Source organism: Agelaius tricolor, unplaced genomic scaffold, assembly GCF_023055355.1.
Source record: "Agelaius tricolor isolate 1412-34295 unplaced genomic scaffold, bAgeTri1.0.p SCAF_88, whole genome shotgun sequence".
NCBI classification, from domain to species: Eukaryota; Metazoa; Chordata; class Aves; order Passeriformes; family Icteridae; genus Agelaius; species Agelaius tricolor.
In genome coordinates, this window is record NW_027269348.1 from 289,040 (window position 1) to 309,071 (window position 20,032).

At 55.6% G+C, this 20,032-nt stretch overlaps 1 protein-coding gene across 3 annotated transcripts in view; it reads left to right on the plus strand.

The window, feature by feature from the left end:
* The window catches only part of ILVBL (ilvB acetolactate synthase like), a 34,001-nt gene extending 20,196 nt beyond the window's left edge, over positions 1-13,805 (plus strand). Inside the window, exons 7-17 of one of the 3 annotated variants that reach the window (XM_071418578.1) lie at positions 1,355-1,454; positions 2,232-2,329; positions 3,568-3,704; positions 4,353-4,487; positions 6,134-6,248; positions 7,908-8,020; positions 8,862-8,918; positions 10,206-10,276; positions 10,790-10,861; positions 12,054-12,159; positions 13,452-13,805. In XM_071418578.1, coding sequence (XP_071274679.1) covers positions 1,355-1,454; positions 2,232-2,329; positions 3,568-3,704; positions 4,353-4,487; positions 6,134-6,248; positions 7,908-8,020; positions 8,862-8,918; positions 10,206-10,276; positions 10,790-10,861; positions 12,054-12,159; positions 13,452-13,708 — 1,261 coding nt within the window. In that variant the 3' untranslated portion in view covers positions 13,709-13,805. Of the gene's footprint in view, positions 1-1,354; positions 1,455-2,231; positions 2,330-3,567; positions 3,705-4,352; positions 4,488-6,133; positions 6,249-7,907; positions 8,078-8,861; positions 8,919-10,205; positions 10,277-10,789; positions 10,862-12,053; positions 12,160-13,451 lie in introns of all 3 variants that reach the window. The other 2 variants (XM_071418576.1, XM_071418579.1) reach the window with 2 other exon arrangements.
* Positions 13,806-20,032: the final 6,227 nt, after the last annotated feature.

Genomic DNA, 20,032 nt, shown 5'->3' on the forward strand with positions numbered 1-20,032 from the left:
AAAATCAAACAAAAAACCCCCAAAAACCCCACAAAATCCCTCAAAAACCCAACCAAACAAAAACCCCCAAACCCCATAAAAGCCCCAAACCCCCTAAAATCCCCCAAAATCAACCAAAAAAAACCCATAAAACCCCCCAGAAAATCCCACAAAAACCCCAAAAATCCCCCCCAAAAACCAAACAAAAAACCCCAAAATTCTCCCAAAACCCCCTAAAATCCCCAAAACCCCAACCAAACAAAAACCCCTAAAAGCCCCAAATCCCATAAAATCCCCTAAAAAGCCCCAAAAAGCCCCAAAAATCAAACAAAAAAAACCCAAATTCCCCCCAAAAGCCCCCAAAAACCCCACAAAATCCCCAAAACCCAACCAAACAAAAACCCCCAAACCCCATAAAAACCCCAAACCCCATAAAAACCCCAAAATTCTCCCCAAATCCCCCTAAAATCCCTCAAAATCCAACTAAACAAAAACTCCCAAACCCCATAAAATCCCCTAAAAAGCCCCAAAATCCCTCAAAAACCCCAACATCAAACCAAAAAAACCCCATAAAACCTCACAAAAAACCCCCACAAAAACCCCAAAATCAAACAAAAAACCCCAAAATTCTCCCAAAAAGCCCCACAAAAAACCCCATAAAACCTCCCAAAAACCCCACAAAATCCCCCAAAACCCAACCAAACAAAAACCCCCAAACCCCATAAAACCCCCAAACCCCACAAAAACCCCAAAAAGCCCCAAAATCCCCAAAATTCCCCCAAATCCCCCCCAAAAAACCCCACAAAACCCCCACAAAAACCCCCAAATCAAAGAAAAAAACCCCATTGAAACCTCACAAAAACCCCAAAATCAAACAAAAAACTCCATAAAACCCCCCAAAATCCCCCAAAACCCAACCAAACAAAAACCCCCAAACCCCATAAAAGCCCCAAACCCCAAAAATCCCCAAAAAAGCCCCAAAAAGCCCCAAACCCCCCCAAAACCGCCCCCAAAACACCAAAAATCAAACAAAAAAACCCCAAAATTCCCCCAAAATTCCCCCCAAAACCCCCTAAAATCCCCCAAAACCCAACCAAACAGAAACCCCCAAATCCCATAAAAGCCCCAAACCCCCAAAAAACCCCAAAAATTAATCAAAAAAAGCCCCAAAATTCTCCCAAAATCCCCCCAAAAAAATCCCCAAAACCCCAAAAACCCAACTAAAAACCCCCAAAATTCCCCCCAAAATCCCCCTAAAATCCCCCAAAACCCAACCAAACAAAAACCCCCAAACCCCATAAAACCCCCAAACCCCACAAAAACCCCAAAAATCCCCAAAAATCCCCAAAATCCCCTAAAATCCCCCCAATTTCAGGTACCTGGGCCAGTACGTGGCCGAGCTCTTTGCAGGGGCCTGGGAGCCGCGGGAGCTGAAACCGATGGGGCTGAGCATCCCCAGGGCCACCCCACAGCAGGTGAGGGACAGCAAAAACCCCAAAAAAACCCCAAAAAATCCCAAAAGGGGGAAAACCCCAAAAATTTGGGGAAAAAACGGAAATTTGGGGGGGAAACAGAGAAATTTGGGGGGAAAAAGCTCAAAATTTGGGGGAAAAAACCGAAGGTCCAGCAGTGCTCAGAGCTCCTAAACCGGGCTCTGTTGGGTTAATCCTGGGTTAATCCCGGGTTAATCCCGGCTCTGTTTGGTTAATCCAGGTCCAGCAGTGCTCAGAGCTCCTAAGCCGGGCTCTGTTGGGTTAATCCCGGGTTAATCCCAGGTTAATCCCGGGTTAATCCCAGGTTAATCCCAGGTTAATCCCGGCTCTGTTTGGGTTAATCCAGGTCCAGCAGTGCTCAGAGCTCCTAAACTGGGCTCTGTTGGGTTAATCCTGGGTTAATCCCGGGTTAATCCCAGCTGTATTTGGTTAATCCAGGTCCAGCAGTGCTCAGAGCTCCTAAACCGGGCTCTGTTGGGTTAATCCCGGGTTAATCCCGGGTTAATCCCGGCTCTGTTGGGTTAATCCCAGGTTAATCCCGGGTTAATCCCGGCTCTATTTGGTTAATCCAGGTCCAGCAGTGCTCAGAGCTCCTAAGCCGGGCTCTGTTGGGTTAATCCCGGGTTAATCCCAGGTTAATCCCGGGTTAATCCCGGCTCTGTTGGGTTAATCCCAGGTTAATCCCGGGTTAATCCCGGCTCTGTTGGGTTAATCCCAGGTTAATCTCGGGTTAATCCCGGCTCTGTTGGGTTAATCCAGGTCCAGCAGTGCTCAGAGCTCCTAAGCCGGGCTCAGCGGCCGCTGCTGCTCGTGGGCAGCCAGGCCCTGCTGCCCCCAACGCCCGCAGAGGAACTGAGGTGAGAGGGACTGGGAGGGACTGGGATAAACTGGGATGGACTGGGATGGGATTGGGTTATACTGGGATGGACTGGGAGGGACTGGGATGGACTGGGATGGACTGGGAGGGACTGGGAGGGACTGGGATAAACTGGGATGGACTGGGATGGACTGGGAGGGACTGGGAGGGACTGGGAGGGACTGGGATGGACTGGGAGGGACTGGGAGGGACTGGGAGGGGTTTGGGGCCAAACCCAGGCAGTTTGGGCTCTGGATGGAGCCGCTTTTAGGGCCAAATGGGGTCTGGATTGAGCCATTTTTGGGGTCAAATGGAGCCAGTTTGGGGTCTGGATTGAGCCAGTCTGGGACCAAATCCAGCCAGTTTGGGATCTGGATTGAGCCATTTCTGGGGAAAGGCTTCAAATGGAGCCAGTTTTGGGGCCAAACTGAGCCAGTTCAGGTGCCCAATTGAGCCATTTCTGGGGCCAAACTGAGCCAGTTTGGGAGCTGGAATGAGTCACTTGTAGGGCCAAACTGAGACAGTTTGGGGACCAAATCAGACCAGTTTTGGGACCAAATCAGACCAGTTTGGGGCCAAATCAGACCAGTTTGGGACTCTGAATTGAGCCATTTTTGGGGCCAAATGGAGCCATTTTAGAGGCAAATGGAGCCGGTTTTGGGGCCAGTCTGGGGCTGAACGGAGCCAGTTTGGGGCCAGTTTGGGTCCGAACGGAGCCGGTCTGGGGCCAGTCTGGGGCCGAATGGAGCCAGTTTTGGGGCCAGTTTGGGGCTGAACAGAGCCAGTTTGGGGCCAAATGGAGCCAGTTTTGGGGCCAGTTTGGGGCCAAATGGAGCCGGTTTGGGGCCAGTTTGGGGCCAAATGGAGCCGTTTTGGGGCCATTTTGGGGCCGAACGGAGCCGGTTTTGGGGCCATTTTGGGGCTGAATGGAGCCAGTTTTGGGGCCAGTCTGGGGCTGAACGGAGCCAGTTTGGGGCCAAATGGAGCTGGTTTTGGGGCCAGTTTGGGGCCAAATGGAGCCGGTTTTGGGGCCATTTTGGTGCCGAACGGAGCCGGTTTTGGGGCCAGTTTGGTGCCGAACGGAGCCAGTTTGGGGCCAAATGGAGCCAGTTTGGGGCCATTTTGGGGCCATTTTGGGGCCAAATGGAGCCAGTTTGGGGCCATTTCTGGGCCAAACGGAGCCGGTTTTGGGGCCATTTTGGGTCCAGCTGTTGCCACCGCCCCCTCGCGTGTCCCCAGCTCGGCGCTGCAGTCCCTGGGTGTCCCCTGCTACCTCGGGGGCGCGGCGCGGGGGCTGCTGCCCCCCGAGTGTCCCCTGCTGCTGCGGCAGAACCGCCGCGACGCCCTGCGCGACGCCGACCTCGTGCTGCTGGCAGGTACCCCCAGTGTCCCCGCGTGTCACCCGTGTGTCACCCCTGAGCCACCCTGAGGCCCCCGTGTCACCCCCTGAGCCCCCCGTGTCACCCCTGAGCCCCCCGTGTCCCCCATGTCCCCCCCTGAGCCCCCCATGTCCCCCTAAGCCCCCGTGTCCCCCTGTGTCCTCCCCTGAGCCCCCCCATGTCCCCCTGAGCCCCCCTGAGCCCCCGTGTCCCCTCCTGAGCCCCCCATGTCCCCCTAAGCCCCCGTGTCCCCATGTCCCTCCTGAGCCCCCCTGAGCCCCCAGTGTCCCCCGTGTCCCCTCCTGAGCCCCCGTGTCCCTGTGTCCCCCCTTGAGCCCCCCGTGTCCCCTGTGTCCCCCTGTGTCCCCCTGAGCCCCCCTGAGCCCCCCATGTCCCCCCCTGAGCCCCCCGTGTCCCCCTGAGCCCCCCATGTCCCCCCCTGAGTCCCCCCCGTGTCCCCCCCTGAGTCCCCCCCGTGTCCCCCTGAGCCCCCCTGAGCCCCCTGAGCCCCCTGTGCCCCCCCTGAGCCCCCCGTGTCCCCCTGACCACCCCTGAGCCCCCCCTGGCCCCTCCTGAGCCCCCCATGTCCCCGTGTCCCCCCCCCTGAGCCCCCGGTGTCCCCCCATGTCCCCCCGGTGTCCCCAGGCACCGTCTGTGATTTCCGCCTGTCCTACGGGCGCCTCTTTGGCCGCGGCACCGCCGTGGTGGCCGTGAACCGGGACCGGGAGCAGCTGCTGAGGAATTCGGACGTGTTCTGGAAACCCCGGCTGGCCGTGCAGGGTGAGGGACAAATGGGGACATTGGGGACACAAATGGGGATGTTGGGGACACAAATGAACCGGTTTGGGGTTGGAATGGGGCAGTTTTGGGGTGAAAATGAAGCAATTCTGGGTCAAACCATCAACCTGACATCTTCTGGAAAGCCCGGCTGGCTGCGAAGGGTGAGGAGCTCTGGGGACACAAATGGGGACACAAAGGAACCGGTTTGGGGTCAGAATGAGGAGATTTGGAGTCAGAATGGGGCAGTTTTGGGGTTAAAATGAGGCGGTTTTAGGTCAAACCACAGCCCAGCGTTTTCTGGAGACCCCGGCTGGCCGTGCAGGGTGAGGGACTCTGGGGACTCTGGGGACACAAATGAGGCAGTTTGGGGTCGGAATGAGGCGGTTTGGGGTCAGAATGGGGCGGTTTGGGGTCGGAATGGGGCGGTTTGGGGTCGGAATGAGGCGGTTTGGGGTCGGAATGAGGCGGTTTTGGGGTCAGAATGGGGCGGTTTGGGGTCAGAATGGGGCGGTTTTGGGGTTAAAATGAGGCGGGTTTGGGTCAAACCATGACCCGATGAGTTCAGGAGACCCCGACTGGCCGTGCAGGGTGAGGGACACTGGAGACACAAATGGGGATGTTGGGGACACAAAGGAACCGGTTTGGGGTCGGAATGAGGCAGTTTTGGGTTAAAATGAGGGGGGTTTGGGTCAAACCATGACCTGATGACTTCTGGAGACCCCGGCTGGCCGTGCAGGGTGAGGGACAAATGGGGACACAAATGGGGACACAAATGAGGTGGTTTGGGGTCGGAATGAGGCGGTTTGGGGTCAGAATGGGGCGGTTTGGGGTCAAAATGAGGCGGTTTGGGGTCGGAATGGGGTGGTTTTGGGTCAAACCATGACCCGATGAGTTCTGGAGACCCCGGCTGGCCGTGCAGGGTGAGGGACACTGGGGACACAAATGGGGACACAAATGGGGGCATTGGGGACACCAATGAACCGGTTTGAGGTCAGAAGGAACCGGTTTGGGATCAAATGGAGCCGGTTTGGGGTGGGACTGAGCCGGTTTGGGGTCCCTGGTGTCCCTCGGGGTCCCTTTAGGTGACCCTGTGGTGTCCCCAGGTGACCTCATGTCCCTGCTGGTGACACTCTGGGGTCCTTTGGTGACACTGTGGTGTCCCTTGGTGGCACTCTGGGGTCCCTTGGGTGACACTGTGGTGTCCTTCCCTTGGGTGACACTTTGGGGTCCCTTTGGATCACACTTTGGGGTCTCTTTGGGTGACACTCTGGGTTCCCTTTGGGTGACCCTGTGGTGACCCATTGGGTGACCCTGTGGTGACCCCGTGTTGTCCCCAGGTGACCCCACATCCCTGCTGGTGACACTCTGGTGTCCCTTTGGTGACCCTGTGGTGTCCCTTTGCTGTCCCTTGGTGACACTCTGGTGTCCCCAGGTGACCCCGTGTCCCTGCTGGTGGCACTCTGGGGTCCCTTGGGTGACCCTTGGGGTCCCTGTGTTGTCCCTTTGGTGACACTCTGGTGTCCCCAGGTGACCCCGCGTCCCTGCTGGTGGCACTCTGGGGTCCCTTTGGGTGACACTGTGGTGTCCCTGTGGTGTCCCTTTGGTGTCCCTGTGGTGTCCCTTTGGTGACACTCTGGTGTCCCCAGGTGACCCCGCGTCCCTGCTGGTGGCGCTGTCCCGGAGCCTCCCGGGCTTCTCCTGCCCCCGGCCGTGGCTGCAGCGGCTGCGGGAGGCGGAGACGGAAAAGGAGCGGCTGAACCGGTGAGGGACGGACAGACGGACAGGGGGACACTGGGACACGGGGACAGGCTGAACCAGTGAGGGACGGACAGACGGACACGGGGACAGGGGACAGAGGGACAGGGGGACAGGGATGGGGACTGTAATGGGGACAGGGAGCGGCTGAACCAGTGAGGGACGGACAGACGGACAGACGGACAGGGGGACAGGGACAGAGGGACAGGGATGGGGACAGGGATGGGGACAGGCTGAACCGGTGAGGGACGGACGGATGGACGGACAGACACGGGGATGGGGACAGGGGGACAGGGATGGGGACAGGGATGGGGACAGGGAGCGGCTGAACCGGTGAGGGACGGATGGACGGACACGGGGACAGGGGGACACTGGGACACGGGACAGGCTGAACCGGTGAGGGACGGACAGACGGACAGAGGGACGGGGACAGAGGGACAGGGGGACAGGGATGGGGACTGTAATGGGGACAGGGAGCGGCTGAACCAGTGAGGGACGGACAGACGGACAGACGGACACGGGGACAGGGGGACAGGGATGGGGACAGGGAGCGGCTGAACCGGTGAGGGACGGACAGACGGACACGGGGACAGGGATGAGGACAGAGGGACAGGGATGGGGACAGAGGGACAGGGATGGGGACAGGGACACAGGGACAGGGGGGAATTTTGGGGGATCCCGTTCCCCATTTTGGGGCCACCGCAGCCCCTTCCCAACCGGCCCTGGGGGTGGGGGGGGCTTGGGATTTTTGGGCTCATTCCCCCTTTTTTGGGCATTTTTGGGGTCAGACCCCCCCATTTGGGATTTTTGGGGTCATTCCCATTTTGGGGGGGGGTCATTCCCATTTTTTGGGAGATTTTTGGGGAGATTTTTGGGCTCAGACCCCCCCCAATTTGGGATTTTTGGGTTCACAATGCCCAAAATTGGGATTTTTGGGTTCATTCCCTTTTCTTGGGGATTTTTTGTGGGGATTTTTGGGCTCATTCCCCCCATTTTGGGATTTTTGGGTTCAGAATCCCCCAGTTTGGGATTTTTGGGTTCAGAACCCCCATCCCCTTTTATTTTAGGATTTATGGGGTCAGACTCCCCTCAATTTGGGCTTTTTGGGTTAATTCCCCTTTTTTTGGGTTCATCACCCCAATTTGGGATTTTTGGGCTCAGACCCCCCCCTCACTCCCCTTTTTTTAGGAGTTTTGCCCCCATCCTCTCCCAGTTTGGGATTTTTGCCTCCATTCCCTCCCAGTTTGGGATTTTTGCCTCCATTCTCTCCCAATTTGGGTTTTTTGGGTTCTGACATCCCCAATTACAGATTTTTGGGTTCTGTCCCCCCCTCACTCCCCTTTTTTTAGGAGTTTTGCCTCCATTCTCTCCCCATTTGGGATTTTTGCCTCCATTCTCTCCCAGTTCGGGATTTTTGCCTCCAATTTGGGATTTTTGCCTCCATTCTCTCCCAGTTTGGGATTTTTGGGTTCAGGCCCCCCAAATTTGGGATTTTTGGGTTCAGACTCCCCCAGTTTGGGATTTTTGGGTTCAGGCCCCCCAAATTTGGGATTTTTGGGTTCTCACATCCCCAATTTGGGATTTTTGCCCCCATCCTCCCCCAGTTTGGGATTTTTGCCCCCATCCTCCCCCATTTCGGGATTTTCGGGTTCTGTCCCCCCGCAGGGCCAAGGCCTCGGTGCCCCCCCCGTGCCACCTGAACCCCCTGATGCTGCTCCAGGCCCTGGACCGGGTCCTGCCCCCCCAGAGCCTCCTGGTGGCCGACGGCGGCGACTTCGTGGGGACAGCGGCGTACACAGTGAGGCCCCGGCAGCCACGGGGATGGATGGACCCAGGTATGGGACAATGGGGACATTGGGGACACATTGGGGACATTGGGGACACACTGGGGACATTGGGGACATTGGGGACACACTGGGGACATTGGGGACACATTGGGGACATTGGGGACATTGGGGACAGCGGCGTACACGGTGCGGCCACGGCAGCCACGGGGATGGATGGACCCAGGTATGGGACATTGGGGACATTGGGGACATTGGGGACACATTGGGGACATTGGGGACACATTGGGGACATTGGGGACATTGGGGACACACTGGGGACATTGGGGACAGCGGCGTACACAGTGAGACCCCGGCAGCCACGGGGATGGATGGACCCGGGTACGGGGACATTGGGGACATTGGGGACACATTGGGGACATTGGGGACAGCGGCGTACACGGTGCGGCCCCGGCAGCCACGGGGATGGATGGACCCGGGTACGGGACACATTGGGGACATTGGGGACATTGGGGACACATTGGGGACATTGGGGACACATTGGGGACATTGGGGACAGCGGCGTACACAGTGAGACCCCGGCAGCCACGGGGATGGATGGACCCAGGTACGGGACACATTGGGGACATTGGGGACATTGGGGACACATTGGGGACATTGGGGACACATTGGGGACACATTGGGGACATTGGGGACACACTGGGGACATTGGGGACAGCGGCGTACACAGTGAGACCACGGCAGCCCCGGGGATGGATGGACCCGGGTATGGGACATTGGGGACATTGGGGACACATTGGGGACATTGGGGACACACTGGGGACATTGGGGACATTGGGGACAGCGGCGTACACGGTGCGGCCACGGCAGCCACGGGGATGGATGGACCCGGGTATGGGACAATGGGGACATTGGGGACACATTGGGGACAGCGGTGTACACAGTGAGACCCCGGCAGCCACGGGGATGGATGGACCCAGGTACGGGACAATGGGGACATTGGGGACACATTGGGGACATTGGGGACATTGGGGACACACTGGGGACATTGGGGACAGCGGCGTACACAGTGAGACCACGGCAGCCACAGGGATGGATGGACCCGGGTATGGGACATTGGGGACAATGATGGGACATTGGGGACATTGGGGACACATTGGGAACAGCGGCGTACACGGTGCGGCCACGGCAGCCCCGGGGATGGATGGACCCAGGTATGGGACACATTGGGGACACATTGGGGACATTGGGGACACATTGGGGACATTGGGGACATTGGGGACACATTGGGGACACATTGGGGACATTGGGGACATTGGGGACATTGGGGACAGCGGCGTACACAGTGAGACCACGGCAGCCACGGGGATGGATGGACCCAGGTACGGGACAATGGGGACATTGGGGACACATTGGGGACACATTGGGGACATTGGGGACACACTGGGGACATTGGGGACATTGGGGACAGCGGCGTACACGGTGCGGCCACGGCAGCCACGGGGATGGATGGACCCAGGTACGGGACACATTGGGGACACACTGGGGACATTGGGGACACATTGGGGACACTTGGGGACACAGCAGCGTGCACCGTGAGACCTCAGCAGCCCCGGGGCTGGATGGACTCAGGTGTGGTCATCTGGGGACACATTGGGGACACATTGGGGACGCAGCCACCCCTGCCTGGGGACAGCCTGGGGACACGGCCAGAGCGCATGGGGACATGCAGGGACACACAGGAACACATGGGGACACGGCCAGCGCGGTGGCACTGATGTCCCTGCTGTCCCCGCTGTCCCCAACGTCCCTGGCGCTGTCCCCGGTGGTGGCACTGATGTCCCCACTGTCCCCAATGTCCCCTGTGTCCCTGCTGTCCCCAGTGTCCCTGCTCGTGGCACTGCTGTCCCCATTGTCCCCTGTGTCCCTGCTGGTGGCACTCTGATGTCCCCATTGTCCCCATTGTCCCCTGTGTCCCTGCTGTCCCCGGTGGTGGCACTCTGATGTCCCCATTGTCCCCTGTGTCCCTGCTGTCCCTGCTGGTGGCAGTGCTGTCCCCATTGTCCCCTCTGTCCCTGCTGTCCCTGTTGGTGGCAATGCTGTCCCCATTGTCCCCTCTGTCCCTGCTGTCCCTGCTGGTGGCACTCTGATGTCCCCATTGTCCCCATTGTCCCCTCAGGTCCCTTTGGCACTCTGGGCGTGGGCGGAGGATTCGCGCTCGGGGCCAAACTCTGCAGGCCCGAGGCTGAGGTGACACCGGGGGACACTTGGGGGGTGGGGACACCGGGGGGGTGGGGACAGCGTGGGGGGTGGGGACACTTGGGGACACCTGGGGACAGCGGGGGGGGATGGGGATGATGGGGGTAGGGGGGCATTGGGGGCACTGGGGACATTGGGGGATGGGGAGGGATGGGAGCAGTGGGGACATGGGGAGACACTGGGGAATATTGAGGGGATGGGGACATTGGGGACACTGGGGACACTGGGGGGGATGGGGGAATTTGGGGACACTGGGGGGGGACAGGAGCAGGGGGGACAATGGGGACACTGGGGATGTGGGCAGCATGGGGACATTGGGGACATCGGGGACAGGGGGGTGTGGAGGGGATGGGGACATTGGGGACATTGGAGGGGCCAGAGAGTCCCCAGGGCCACCCATGGGTGACACTCGGTGACCCCGGGTGACCCTGGGTGACATTTGGGGACTGTCCCCAGTGTGGGTGGCCCTGGGTGACACTTGGTGACATTTGGGGACACTCCCAGGTGTGGGTCCTGTTCGGGGACGGCTCCCTGGGCTTCAGCCTGATGGAGTTCGACACCTTCGTGCGCCACAAGGTCACTGCCACTGTCACTGTGTCACTGTCACTGTGTCACTGTCACTGTCACTGTCACCGTGTCACTGTCACCGTGTCATTGTGTCATTGTCACCGTGTCATTGTGTCACCGTGTCACTGTCACTGTCATTGTCACTGTGTCATTGTCACTGCCACTGTCACCGTGTCATTGTGTCACTGTCATTGTCACTGCCACTGTCACCGTGTCACTGTCACCGTGTCACTGCCACTGTGTCACTGTGTCATTGTCACTGTCACTGTCATTGTCACTGTGTCACTGTCACTGTCACTGTGTCACTGTCACTGTCACCGTGTCTGTGTCACTGTGTCACTGTCACTGTCACGTGTCACTGTCACCGTGTCTGTGTCACTGTGTCACTGTCACCGTGTCATTGTGTCACTGTCACCGTGTCACTGTCACTGTGTCATTGCCACTGTCACCGTGTCATTGTCACCGTGTCATTGTCACCGTGTCATTGTCACTGTGTCACTGTCACTGTCACCGTGTCATTTTCATTGTCACTGTCACTGTCATTGTCAGCTATGCTTCTCACTGTCATTGGCACTGTCCCTGTCCCTGTGTCCCATTTGTGTCCCTTTGTCCCCTGCTGTCCCCAGGTCGCTTTGTCTCTGTCCCTGCTGTCCCTGTCCCTGTGTCCCATCCTTGTCCCTGCTGTCCCCAGGTCCCTGTGTCTGTGTCCCATCCGTGTCCCATCTTTGTCCCCTGTTGTCCCCAGGTCCCTGTGTCCCATCTTTGTCCCCTGTTGTCCCCAGGTCCCTGTGTCCCATCTTTGTCCCCTGTTGTCCCCAGGTCTCTGTATCTCTGTCCCTGTGTCCCATCCGTGTCCCTGTTGTCCCTTGTCCCATCCCTGTGTCATTGCCACCCCTGTGTCCCCGTGTCCCATCCCTGTCCCATCCCTGTCCCTGCTGTCCCCAGGTCGCTGTGTCCCTGTTGTCCCTGTGTCCCTGTCCCTGTGTCCCCGTGTCCCATCCCTGTCCCTGTTGTCCCTTGTCCCCAGGTCGCTGTATCTCTGTCCCCGTGTCCCATCTCTGTCCCTTGTCCCCAGGTCGCTGTGTCCCTGTTGTCCCTGTGTCCCTGTGTCCCTGTCCCTGTGTCCCCAGGTCGCTGTGTCCCTGTTGTCCCTGTTGTCCCTGTGTCCCTGTGTCCCATCTCTGTCCCCTGCTGTCCCCAGGTCGCTGTCATCGCCCTGGTTGGTAACGACGCGGGTTGGACTCAGATCAGCCGCGAGCAGCTCCCCCTGCTGGGCAGCGCCGTGGGCTGCGGGCTGCGCTACAGCGGTGAGCGACCAATGGGGAGAACTGACCAATGGGAGCTGAGGGACCAATGAGAACTGACCAATGGGAGCTGAGGGACCAATGAGAACTGACCAATGGGAGCTGAGGGACCAGGGACCAACTGACCAATGGGAGCTGAGGGACCAATGAGAACTGACCAATGAGAGCTGAGGGACCAATGAGAACTGACCAATGGGAGCTGAGCGACCACTGAGAACTGACCAATGAGAACTGACCCCTGAGAACTGACCAATGGGAGCTGAGGGACCAATGAGAACTGACCAATGGGAGCTGAGGGACCACTGAGAACTGACCAATGGGAGCTGAGGGACTAATGAGAACTGACCAATGGGAGCTGAGCGACCAATGAGAGCTGACCAATGAGAGCTGAGGGGCCAATGAGAGCTGACCAATGAGAGCTGAGGGGCCAATGAGAACTGACCAATGGGAGCTGAGCGACCAATGAGAACTGACCAATGAGAACTGACCAATGGGAGCTGAGCGACCAATGAGAACTGACCAATGGGAGCTGAGCGACCAATGAGAGCTGACCAATGAGAACTGACCAATGGGAGCTGAGCGACCAATGAGAGCTGACCAATGAGAGCTGAGGGGCCAATGAGAACTGACCAATGGGAGCTGAGCGACCAATGAGAGCTGACCAATGGGAGCTGAGCGACCAATGAGAACTGACCAATGGGAGCTGAGGGACCAGGGACCAACTGACCAATGAGAGCTGACCACTGACCAACTGACCAATGAGAGCTGAGGGACCAATGACCAACTGACCAATGAGAACGGACCAGGGAGTGACCAAGGAGTGACCAATGAGAACGGACCAGGGACCAATGAGGGACCAATGAGAGCTGACAACTGACCAATGAGAGCTGACCACTGACCAATGAGGGACCAATGAGGGACCAGGGACCAATGACCAACTGACCAATGAGTGACCAATGAGAACTGACCAGTGACCAGGGAGTGACCAATGAGAACTGACCAATGAGGGACCAGGGAGTGACCAATGAGGGACCAGGGAGTGACCAATGAGAGCTGACCAATGAGTGACCACTGACCAACTGACCAATGAGAACTGACCAGTGACCAGGGAGTGACCAGGGAGTGACCAATGAGAACTGACCACAGAGTGACCAATGAGTGACCTCTGAGTGACCACCTCCTTTTCCCCCTGATGACAGTGCCACCCCTTGGTGACAGTGCCACCCCTTGGTGACAGTGCCACCCCATGGTGACAATGCCACCCCACGGTGACAATGCCACCCCTGTGTCCCCAGATTACCACGCGGTGGCGGCGGCGCTGGGCGGGCGCGGCTTCGTCCTGGACAGCGCCGGGGACAGCGGAGGGGACAATGGCGGGGACAATGGAGGGGACAATGGAGGGGACAATGGAGGGGACACTGCCGGGGACACGGAGGCGCGGGTGGTGGCCGTGCTGAGGGCGGCGCAGGCCGAGTGCCACCGGGGCCACCCCGTGCTCGTCAACGCCCTCCTGGGGCCCAGCGACTTCCGCCAGGGCTCCGTGTCCGTCTGAGGGACACCAGGGGACACCGAGGGACACCAAATGTCACCGAGTGTCACCGAGTGTCACCAAATGTCACCAGAGTGTCACCAAATGTCACTGAGTGTCATTGAGTGTCACTGAGTGTCCCCAAAGGTCGTTAAGGGCCACCAAGGGTCCCCAAGGGTCCTGAGTGTCACCAAGGGTCACCAAGGGTCATCGAGTGTCCCTGAGGGTCACCAAATGTCACCTGGAGTCATTGAGTGTCCCCAAGTGTCCCCAAGTGTCCCCAAGGCCACCCCATGCTCGTCACCGCCCTCCTGGGCCCAGCGACTCCCGCCAGGGCTCCGTGTCCGTCTGAGGGACACCAAGGGACACCAAATGTCACCAAATGTCACTGTCATTGAGTGTCCCCAAAGGTCATTAACAGTCACCAAGGGTCCTGAGGGGTCATTGAGGGTCCCCAAGCAGCCCCGAGTGTCACCGAGTGTCCCCAAATGTCACCAGAGTGTCACCAAACCCCAATGAGTGTCATTGAGCGTCATTGAGTGTCCCCAAAGGTCGTTAAGGGTCACCAAGGGTCCCCAAGGGTCCTGAGGGGTCATTGAGGGTCCCCAAGCGGCCCCGAGTGTCACCAAGGGACACCAAATCTCACTGAGTGTCATTGAGTGTCCCCAAAGGTCATTAAGGGTCACCAAGGGTCCTGAGGGGTCATTGGGTGTCACCGAATGTCACCAAGGGTCACCAAGCGGCCCCGAGTGTCCCCAAGGGTCGTCAAATCTCACTGAGTGTCATCGAGTGTCACTGAGTGTCCCCAGGGGTCCCTGAGTGTTCCCAGGTGTCCCCAAGGGTCATCGAGTGTCCCTGAGGGTCACCAAATGTCACCTGGAGTCACCAAGTGTCATCAAGTGTCCCCGAGTGTCACTGAGTGTCCCCAAGGGTCCCCAAGAGTCAGCAAAGGTCCCTGAATGTCCCCAGGCGTCACCAAAGATCATTGAGGGTCCCCGAGTGTCACCAAATGTCCCCAAGGGTCATTGGGGGTCTCCAAGGCTCACCAAGGGCCATCATTTGTCACCAAGGGTCACCGAATGTCCCCAAGGGTGCCAGAGTGCCCCCAAGGGTCACCAAATGCCATTGAGGGTCATCAAGTGTCCCCAAGTGTCCCTGAGTGTCACCGGGGCCATCCTGTCCTTGTCACCGCCTTCCTGGGCCCAGCGACTCCCGCCAGGGCTCCGTGTCCCTCTGAGGGACACCAGAGCGTCCCCAAATGTCACCAAGGAACACCAAATGTCACCAGAGTGTCACCAAATCTCACTGAGTGTCATTGAGTGTCCCCAAAGGTCATTAAGGGTCACCAAGGGTCACCGAATGTCACCAAGGGTCCCCAAGCGGCCCCGAGGGTCACCAAGGGTCATCGAGTGTCACTGAGTGTCCCCAGGGGTCCCTGAGTGTTCCCAAGGGTCACCAAGTGTCCCCAAGTGTCACTGAGTATCCCCGAGGGTCATCAAGTGTCCCCAAGTGTCACTGAGTGTCCCCAGAGGCCATTAAGGGTCACCAAGGGTTGTCGAGTGTCCCTGAGGGTCACCGAGGGTCCCTAAGGGTCCCTGAGTGTCCCCAGGTGTCCCCAAGGGTCATCAAATGTCCCCAAGGGTCATTGGGGGTCTCCAAGGCTCACCAAGGGACACCAAATGTCACCAGAGTGTCCCCAGATGTCACCAAGGGTCATCAAGTGTCCCCAAGGGCCACCAAGTGCCACCTGACTGGCCCCAAGTGGTGGCAGGGGACACTTCGGGCAGTGCCACCCCCCCTTGGGGACACTTTGGGGACACTTTGGGGGCTGTCCCCTCCCCTTGGGGACACTTTGGGGGCTGTCCCCTGCCCTTGGGGACACTCTGGGCAGGGCCACCCCCCTGGCAGTACAGAGCCGTGTCCTCTATTGCGGTGACGATTTGGGGACAGTGACAAAACGGGGGGGAGGTGACACCGAGGGGACAATGGTGGCACTGGGGGGGGTGGGGAGGGGGGGTTTCACATTCCGGGGATTTGGGGGAAATTTGGGGATTTTTTAGGGGGATTTTTTTTTTATTTGGGGGGGGAATTTGGGGAAAATTTGGGGACTTTTTGGGGGGATTTTTTCAGGGATTTTTGGGGCAAGTTTGGGGAAAAATTTTGGGGAAAATCCCCCGGGATTTGGGGGAATGGGGGAGGGGGGGATTTTGGGGGGAATTTGGGATTTTTGGGGGGGATTTTGGGGATTTTTTGTGGGAATGTCCCAACCCCATGTCCAGCCTTGTCCCTTTGATGTCCTCAATGTCCCCTCAATGTCCCCTCAGTGTCCCCTCAGTGTCCCCTCAGTGTCCCCGATGTCCTCATGATGTCCCCAGTGTCCCCTCAGTGTCACAGCTCCACATCTGGCTGTGTCCCCTCGATGTCCCCAATGTCCCCTCGATGTCCCCTTGATGTCCTCTCGGTGTCACAGCCCCACATTTGGCCACGTCCCCTCAATGTCCCCTTGATGTCCTCATTGCCCCCAATGTTCCCGATGTCCCCTTGATGTCCCCAATGTCCCCAGAGTCTCCTCGATGTCCCCAATGTCCCCCTCAATGTCCCCTTGATGTCCTCATTGTCCTCGATGGTCATCAATGTCCCCAGTGTCCCCTCAGTGTCCCCTCAATGTCCCCAGTGTCCCCAATGTGTCCTCGATGTCCCCAATGTCCCCTCAATGTCCCCTCGATGTTCCCAATGTCCTCTTGATGTCCTCAATGTCCCCTCGCTGTCCCCTCAATGTCCCCTTGATGTCCCCGATGTCCCCAATGTCCCCTTGATGTTCCCGATGTCCTCTTGATGTCCTCATTGTCCCCTCATTGTCCCCTCAGTGTCCCCCCAATGTCCCCTCAGTGTCCCCTCAATGGCCCAATGTCCCCTCATTGTCCCCAATGTCCCCAGTGTCCCCAGTGTCCCCTCACTGTCCCCAGTGTCCCCAATGTGTCCTCGATGTCCCCGATGTCCCCTCGATGTTCCCTCACTGTCCCCTCACTGTCCCCTCAATGTCCTCTCATTGTCCCCTCATTGTCCCCTCGCTGTCCCTGCCCCTCTCCGCTCGTGTCCCCAGCTCCAGGATCAGCATCGAAACCTTCAGGGACAGCCGGGCCCGACCCCAAACCTGACCCTGACCCCAAACCCGACCCCAAATCTGACCCCAAACCTGACCCTGACCCCAAACCCGACCCCAAATCTGACCCCAAACCTGACCCTGACCCCAACCCTGACCCTGACCCCAAATGTGACCCCAAATCCACCCCTGACCCCAAACCCAGCAACAAATCCTCACCCTCATCTTCATCCTCACCATCCTCATCTTCATCCCCCTCCTCATCCCCATCCTCATCATCCCTATCCTCATCTTCATCCTCACCCTCATCCTCATCATCTTCATCCTCATCTTCATCTTCATCCCCATCCTCATCTTCATACCCTCCTCACCATCCTCACCCTCATCACCTTCATCCCCATCCTCATCCTCATCTTCATCATCCTCATCTTCATCCCCATCCCCATCTTCATCATCCCTATCTTCATCCTCATCCTCATCCCCTTCCTCATCCTCACCATCCCCATCCTCATCCTCATCATCCTCATCCCCATCCTCATCCTCACCCTCACCATCCTCATCTTCATCCTCATCTTCATTGCCATCCTCATCCCCCTCCTCATCCTCACCATCCTCACCCTCACCTTCATCCTCATCCCCATCCCCATCCCCATCTTCATCCTCATCTTCATCCTCATCCTCATCTTCATTGTTATCTTCATCGTCATCTTCATCGTTATCTTCATCCCCATCCCCATCCTCATCCTCATCCTCACCATCCTCATCCTCATCCTCATCCTCATCCTCATCCCCATTCCCATCCCCATCCTCACCATCCTCATCTTCATCCTCATCCTCATCATCCTCATCTTCATCCCCATCCCCATCTTCATCCTCATTACCCTCATCTTTATCCTCATCCTCTTTCCCATCCTCATCCTCATCTTCATCCTCATCATCCTCATCCTCATCCCCATCCTCACCCTCACCATCCTCATCTTCATCCTCATCATCCCCATCTTCATCCTCATCCTCATCCTCACCATCCTCACCCTCATCTTCATCCTCTCCTCATCCTCATCCCCATCCCCATCCTCACCATCCTCTTCCTCATCCCCATCTTCATCCCCATCCTCATCCTCATCACCTGCAAGGGGCCGTTCCCCTCATTCCCATTTTTGGGTTTTCTTCCCCCATTTTTGGGGATTTTCCCCCCATTTTTGGGGCTTTATTCCCAATTTTTTTGTGATTTTTTTCACATTTTTGGGTTTTTTTCCCTTTTTTTTGGGGTGGATTCATTCCCTTTGCTTTTGGGCTTTTTTCCCATTTTTTTCACTTTTCCCCCCTTTTTTGGGGTTTTTTTCTCTCCCATTTTCAGGTTTTTTCCTCGATTTTTGGGGTTTTATTCCCATTTTTTGAGGTGATTTTTCCCCAAGTTTTTGGGGCTTTATTAGCTTTTATTTTTAGATTTTTCCTGCATTTTTTTGTTTCCCCCCCTTTTTCTTTGTGTTTTTCCACTTGTTTTTTTGCTTTATTCCCATTTTTTCTTTTTTCTCATTTTTTCCCTTTTTTTCCCATTTATTATTTTTCCCTTTTTTCCCATTTATTTTCCCCTTAATTCCATTTTTTTTGCTTCATTCCCATTCATTTCCCCCTTTATTCCCATTTATTTTTCCTTTATTCCCATTTATTTTTCCCCATTTTCCCCATTTTTTTGCTTCATTCCCATTTATTATTTTTCCCTTCATTCCCATTTATTTTCCCCTTCATTCCCATTTTTTTTTCCCATTTATTTTTCCCTTTTTTTCCCGTTTATTTTCCCCCTTTATTCCCCTTCATTTTCCCCTTTTTCCCCATTTATTTTCCCTTTTTTCCCGTTTATTTTCCCCCATTTTCCCATTTATTTTCCCCTTTATTCCCATTTATTTTTTCCCTTTATTCCCATTTATTTTCCCTTTTATTCCCTTTTTTTTGCTTCATTCCCATTTATTATTTTTTCCTTCATTCCCGTTCATTTTCCCCTTCATTCCCATTTATTTTTCTCTTTATTCCCATTTATTTTCCCCTTCATTCCCATTTATTATTTTTTCCTTTATTCCCATTTTTCCCCCTTTATTTCCATTTATTTCCCCCTTCATTCCGGTTTATTTCCCCCTTTTTTCCCATTTATTTTTTTCCTTTATTCCCATTTATTTTCCCCCCTTTATTCCCATTTTTTTTTTGCTTCATTCCCATTTATTTTTTTATTTTATTCCCATTTATTTCTCCCTTTTTCCCCATTTATTCTTCCCTTTTTTCCCTTTTTTTCTCCCTTTTTTCCCCATTTATTTCCCCTTCATTCCCCTTCATTTTCCCCTTTTTTCCCCATTTTTTCCCATTTATTCCCATTTATTTCCCCTTTTTTCCCATTTATTATTTTCCCTTCATTCCCCTTCATTTTTCGCTTTTTCCCCCCTTTTCCCCCCTTTATTCCCATTTATTTTTTCCCCTTTATTCCCATTTTTTCCCCTTCATTCCCATTTATTTTCCCCTTTTTTCCTCTTCATTCCCCTTCATTTTTCCCTTTTTTTCCCCATTTATTTTCCCCTTTATTCCCATTTATTCTCCCCTTTTTTCCTATTTTTCCCCCTTTATTTCCCCTTTCATTTTTCCCTTTTTTCCCCTTTTTTCCCCTTCATTCACCTTCATTTTCCCCCATTTTTCCCCCTTTTTTCCCCATTTTTCCCCTTTATTCCCATTTATTCCCCTTCATTTTCCCCTTTTTTCACGTTTATTTCCCCTTCATTTTTCCCCATTTTTCCCATTTTTTTCCCATTTATTCCCCTTCATTTTCCCCATTTTTTCCTCCATTTTTTTCCCATTTATTTCCCCTTCATTTTTCCCTTTTTTTTCCCCATTTTTCCCCTTTTTTTTCCCATTTATTCCCCTTCATTTTTCCCTTTTTTTCCCCATTTTTCCCCCATTTTTTCCCATTTATTCCCCTTCATTTTTCCCTTTTTTTCCCCATTTTCCCCCCATTTTTCCCCCATTTTTTCCCCATTTTCCCCCCATTTTTTCCCATTTATTCCCCTTCATTTTTCCCCATTTTTCCCATTTTTTTCCCATTTATTCCCCTTCATTTTCCCCATTTTACCCCTTCGTTTTCCCCATTTTTCCCCCATTTTCCCCCCATTTTTTCCCATTTATTCCCCTTCATTTTTCCCTTTTTTTTCCCCATTTTCCCCCATTTTTTCCCCCATTTATTCCCCTTCATTTTCCCCATTTTC